Source organism: Mastomys coucha, unplaced genomic scaffold (assembly GCF_008632895.1).
Source record: "Mastomys coucha isolate ucsf_1 unplaced genomic scaffold, UCSF_Mcou_1 pScaffold5, whole genome shotgun sequence".
NCBI classification, from domain to species: domain Eukaryota; kingdom Metazoa; phylum Chordata; class Mammalia; order Rodentia; family Muridae; genus Mastomys; species Mastomys coucha.
The window spans coordinates 15,602,582-15,608,715 of record NW_022196911.1 but is presented as its reverse complement, the minus strand read 5'-3'; the positions used below and the strand labels follow the sequence as shown (position 1 = coordinate 15,608,715).

General features: G+C 45.0%; 1 protein-coding gene across 6 annotated transcripts in view; it reads right to left on the bottom strand.

Moving 5' to 3' along the window:
• Fam120b (family with sequence similarity 120B) overlaps nt 1-6,134 on the bottom strand; it is a 50,999-nt gene that overhangs the window by 20,268 nt on the left and 24,597 nt on the right. For all 6 annotated transcript variants that reach the window (XM_031351093.1, XM_031351094.1, XM_031351091.1 and 3 more), the window contains 2 exons: nt 3,306-3,478; nt 594-686 (listed from right to left, as the gene is read on the bottom strand). In XM_031351093.1, the coding sequence (XP_031206953.1) occupies nt 594-686; nt 3,306-3,478 (266 nt within the window). The remainder of the gene's footprint in view (nt 1-593; nt 687-3,305; nt 3,479-6,134) is intronic.

Sequence of the window (6,134 nt, the reverse complement as noted above, 5' to 3'; positions counted from 1 at the left end):
TAGGACTTCAAGTACAATATTGAATAGGTAGGGAGAGAGTGGGCAGCCTTGTCTAGTCCCTAATTTTAATGGGATAAGCATATAGTTTTAAAGCAATTCTAAACTACTGTATGCTTAACATAAGCAGCTTTAAGTGGCAGACCTAAAGTCACTCTGCTGTACGTGGGGCTCTGGGGCTCCACTTTCTTCAACAGGACCGCAAAGCAGATGCAAAGCATTGTTGGGTGAGGGTACAGAAGGGCAGCCTGGCCCTGGGATATGAGGGTGAGCTGGACCAGAAAAGGCACTGTTTCTCTGACACCAACGAGACTGACAAAGGCTTCTCAAACTGTGAGAAACTATGAGGCCAGGAGCTGGAACAACCTGGGCTCCTGAGAAGCAGGGTATAACAGCTGTCTGCACTGGAAAGGACAGCCATCTTGGAGTTACTGACCAAGGATGACAATTCTTTGTGAAGACACCCTCGCCAAACATGCCCGCCTTGCATGTCCTATGGAGCACCAACTACAGCAGCAGAAAGGCTAGAAAGAACACCGACCGTGTGATCACAGCATGGTTATATCCATGGCTGTGGTGACTGACAGTGACTATACCTGTAGGTGCATAAGCTGGGAGGTTGATTTTCCTTGGAGGCATAAGGCCTGAGCGATAAATGCATGCAGATCTTCCAGGGAAAGAGTGTCCACCTGAAAAGTGCAGGAAAGGGCCAGCGTGAGCCTACTGAAAACAACACTTTTTATAAATGGGTCACAGTTGCCAAATATGGGTATGTTTACACACACACACACACACACACACACACACACACACGAAAATGTACATATGTACATATATATGCATGGTGAGTGAACCAGTGGCGTGGGAACATGGGGAGAGTACAGCCTCTGCTCTCATCACCCACAGCTCTAGGTCACAAAGCTCTCAAAAGGGGCAAACACTTCTGCATAAAATATACAAGCAGATGCCTCAAAGGCTGAGGTGGGGCACCCACAGCCAGCAGAACACCCAACCTGGACAATCCTGGGTGTAGCCTTCATCCTTGGATCTCAGCAACATAACTCAGGGCCCTCCCCCTCTGCAGAATCAAAAAGTCAAAGTGTGGGGAAAAAATGCAAATGGAGACAGGGAGGGATTAACTCGGCCTTTATAATAAGTTATGCAATGGGGAAACCCAAAGACATGGTGTCTCTGCGCACTCAGCCTCACACGCCCCTGAGGCTGACTCTGTGCTTAGCCACCATGATAGTAGTCTTTGGTGTCAACTCTACTGGACTTTGGATCACCCTGGAAACACGCTGGTGGGTGTGTCTATGAGGGTGCTTCAGCAATGTGACCTGCTGTCTCTGATGTCCCTGTTCCTCTGCCTTCCCCACCATAATGAACTATACATCCTCAAACTGTATAAACCAGAATAAACCCTTCCTCACTTAGGCTTACTTCTGTCAGGTGTTTGACCATAGCAATGAGAAAGGCAACTAGCCCAAGTGTCTCGTTAGCTGTCTGGTGCTGTGATGAAACAGCGTGACCAGAAGCAGTGTGGGGTGATGGAGGGGCATTCTGTTTAAATTTCTAAATCAAGCAGCATCATCAACGGAAGCCAAAGCATCCGGCGGCAGCCATGAAGTGGAATCCATAGAGGGTGCTGCTTATTAGCTTTCTTCCTAGGGCTTGCTCTGCCTGCTTTCACATAGCATCCAAGATCACCAACCCAGAGATAGCATCACCAGCAGTGAGCTAGACCGCTCCCCCCCCATATCAATCAAGAAAATGCACCATGGGCTTCCCCACACACCAACTTGGTGGGGGTGTTTTCTCAATCAAGTTTCCTTCTTCCGAAATGACTCTGATTTCTGTCAAACTGACATAAAAGTGGCCTGCATAGTGACCTCACTAGTAATCAACTAGAAGCAATATGCTAACCACTCATGCAATTCTACTCTTGCACAAGAGCTCTTCTGAGAGGGAGGAGCACACAGTGGCAGCAAAAGCCAGGGGGGAAACAACAGAGACAAGCCATTGGTAAAATGTAACCAAGAGTACCTGAAAGATAAGATGCTTGCATGTTTCCTTAAGATAAAATGGTTCCCATAAACCAGAAAGAATACTGGCTTTATACCACCTTCACCCTGAAACCCCCCTGGAAAGATATTATACAGGACTTGACCCAGGTACAAGCTACCAGCCAAGTGAAGTCACAGGTCACGGGTCACGGAGACCTGGAAATGCAGACCCGCCACTCTCCTGTTCCATGTTTATTTCAAAGGATGCAGTATTATTACAAATCCTGCAGATGTAGGACTTGTGACAAGGCCAAGCACACACATAGATGAACTGCCATCTCTGCTTAGACTGAGGTCCACTGGTAAGTAATTTTACCTACAATTAGTCACGTTTGGAGTGTGATCTTAAAACATCAGCCTAGGGGAAACGCCCAACTCTCATGTGTCTTTTCTCTGTTAATTAAGCATGATAGTTAATTCGGTGGGATTTAGAATTCACCATTGAAACAAACATCTAGACATGATTGTCAGGGAGTTTCTAGATTGGGTTAGCTGAAATGGAAGAAACACCCCGAATGTAGGTAGAACCATTTTGTGGGCAAAAGTCCCAGGCTGAATGAAAACAAGAAAGGGTGGCACCAGCATTTATTATTCTGCCCATGAAGAGGAACAACTGCCTTGAGCCCTGCCACTGTGGTCTACCTGTTCTCCTGTCATGATGGATTGTCCCCTCAAACTGTGAGCCAGAGTAACTTCTTTCCTAATGTTGCTTTGGCCAGTGATTTTATTGTACCAATAATCAAAGTAAAAAGTATAATGCATGTCCAAGATTTCCTCAAATCAGACACACCCACATGGCGGCTCACAAGCAACCATATCTCCAGTTCCAGGGAATCTAATTCCCTCTTCTGACCCCCATGGGCACCAGGCACATAGGCAGTGCACACAAACATGGGACGGGTGGAACAAAACACATAAAATGAAATATCTTTAAAAAGGCAATTTAAGCTCAACTATATAAAACTATGATATTTTATAATTTATCCTTCTAGGTTTGCCACAGTATATTGAGAGAAAAATCAACATTGTAAACAAATATGTACACCACTTACTTGTCGCTACGTTAATCTCTTGTTGTGAAAAGTCCTGACTTATCATCTCCAAGAGCACCTTGAAGGATTAATTGTGTTCTGTGGAAAGAGACCGGGGGACCTGGCCACGGACACACACAGCACTCCAGGAAGGTAAGGCCAGAGACAAAGGGCTTTCTATATTTATATACAGAACCGTGAGCTCAGCGTGTACCTGGACAAAGAGATAGATGAGGAGGCAGCACAGCGCTCTCAATGGGCTTTCAACCGCTTGCAGCTCTTCTTTTGAGGAGGAAAGGTTGAAGCAGGCTAGCAACGTGTCCAGGCGCCGGGCCTGTGCTGCTGGCTCTTGACTCAGCCACAAAACTTCCAAGCTAGGCGTTCCCCCTTAAGAAAGGAAATCCACATAGCATGATCATAATACACTTTTGGAAGTACAGGGAAGAATATTCATCTCTTCCCTATCTGATTTACTTGGGCACTCAAGGGTTAACAGAACCAGAGGGCAGGTGTGAGTGTGTGAGTGCTGCTTCTCAGTTTCAAAGAGTACAGACCCACTCAAGACCCAGCTGATCACTAGTTTGTGGAGGAAATGGGGTTTTCATGCTGCACACCACCACACTGAGGAATGTTTTCAGAAAAGACAACCTTTCCCTCAAGGATCTAGTAACAGGATGGTATGCTCTGCGGAAAGGCCACCCACCCACCCCCTTCAGTTACTTAGAGCTAACTCCTCTCAGATGGGTGGTTTCCAAACTTTTATGCACAAAAAATTCAGTTACGGAGACTCTGGGATACATTTTTTGGGATGTATATAAACCTTCTGATCTGAGAGGTCTATGTGCCAGTGACTATGCATTCAAAGAACCTAGAGCCTGAGATGCACAGATCCAAAACCCACAAACAAAAATGCTTACGAGGTAATTTTTAGTGTTCCATTGCTGTATTATGGAGGATCAGTGAAACAATTACTAAAGTTTTGAAAAAGATGCCCTTTCCCGTTAACGATGACAAACTGTCCTGAAGACAGGTGACGAGCATTGGCAACTCTACACAAACATGAAGGTGCTGGTCTTAAGAACTGTGGCAGCGCCTCTCCAGGCAGCTGTGGCTCTCTGCTGGGCACTGATCGAAAGCCTGTGCCAAAAGTCCAGAGCAACCAGGGTGAGATATCTCACATGTTCACCATGAAAACAAAGCACAGGACCAAATGGTATCAGAAGCCAGGGACTCAAAGGAAACCCCTTCTCACCTCTCCCCACCTCAGAAGCAGAATGACGCAGTAAGTCACTTGCTGTCCCGAAAAGGTTAAAGTATTGCATTTACCAAACACGTTTTTGTTATTAATTTTGAGAAGAAGGCCTTTTTCTCTGAGAGAAAAAAAAATGCTTTATGCAAATGTCGCTCTGAGACACTGGTACTTAAAGACACCCCACTCCAAGGTCAGGATGGGTGCCTGAGAGCCTGTCAGAAACTGCTCCCTATGTGTGTGAAGGGCTGCTGCCTGTGAGCCTGGGAACTAGGAACTGTTTTCTGTTTTAAATGGTTGAAAGGGAATCAAAAGAAAACTGCTATTTCCTGGTACAAGCAAATATAAAATCCCAATGTCAGTTCAATGTTCGTCAAGTCTAACTGAAAACTTGCGCTGCTCCCTTGTGCACACATTATCTGTGACTTCTTCCAGTTTGATGACATAGGTTATAAATAATGGAAAGCCACAGGGCCCACAAAGCCAAGCACACTTACTATGAGCCATTAGAAACAAAAGATTTGCTAACAGCCTCTACTATCACAGTATTTCAAATATTAAAGTACTTAGAAGAGAGTCTTTTAAAGTATAAAAGTCAGAGGTTACAAATTCCTAAAAAACAAACAAACAAACAAACAAACAAACAAAACCCCTCCACCTTTCCACCCAGACATTATAGTATTTTAAAACACAGAGGTAGAATGGTATGAAGCCCACCTTCTATCCTACCAGAGCACCGAAGTAAAGAGTGAGAGACTCATTTCACTGCTCAAGATGCTAACGGCTATCTCTTCATGAAAACGATATTTCTGGATACATCAGAGTTTAATATTAAAGAAACCTGGAGATTTGTGAAATATATCTAGAATTGGAGATAGCAGAAGTGGTGAGCGAGGGACTCCCAGGCTGAATGAGTAGTGACCATTTTTACTCCCAGCCTTCATTTGTTCAGGGACCAACTCCAGGAGACGGCTTTAGATATGGAGGTGAAGACTTAAAGTGGCTAACAAAAGAGAGTGCCCTGGGGTTATTCAGGGGTACAGTGCTGACCAAGCATCCAGAGGGCCTAGGTTTGAGCCTCAGCACTAAAATAAAAACAAGTCAACTCTTATTTTTTTCATTTCTTGTCACAGAAGTTTCTGATCATTATGTACTGATGTTTATAATCACTGGTACATTTATTCTGAGCAGATCCATTAAAATGACAGCTGCCTGCTGCCTGGGAAGAGCTTGCAGCAAAAAGATTTTACCTCCGGTGTAGTGCCGCATGCTTATAATCTCAGCACTTGGGAAGTAGCAGAGACAGGTGGATCTCTGTGAGTTCAAGGTCAGTGTGGACAGTATAGAGAGTCCAAGACAGCCAGGGCTACAGAGAGAGCTTGTCTCAAAACAAAACAAAACAAAAAAAGACTTTGCAAGCAAATTGAAGTTTAAGAATGCAAAGATTAAGAGCTGGTGTTTAGCCTTCTGGCAGACAAGTACCTAACATGCAGAAGTCCCCAGGTTAAATCCCAGTTATGAAAAAGCAATATAAGTTACTTCAGGTCAAATGGAGAAAAAGTGAACTCGGGAAGGGGCTCTGAGGAGATTTCAAGAGGAAAGGCAGGGTGCATTTGGCCTGGGCGCTGTTGGAAGAACATGCTTCTGGAATTGTAGGCAGACAGCAATGAGCAATAAGACCTTGTCCCTTCCTTCCCTTATAACCAAACGTCATGTGCAGCAGAGCAGAGTCCACTGACATGGTGGGATCACCTGGTGCTCCCTTTGCTGAGAGTCCACTGGCAGTGGGATCAC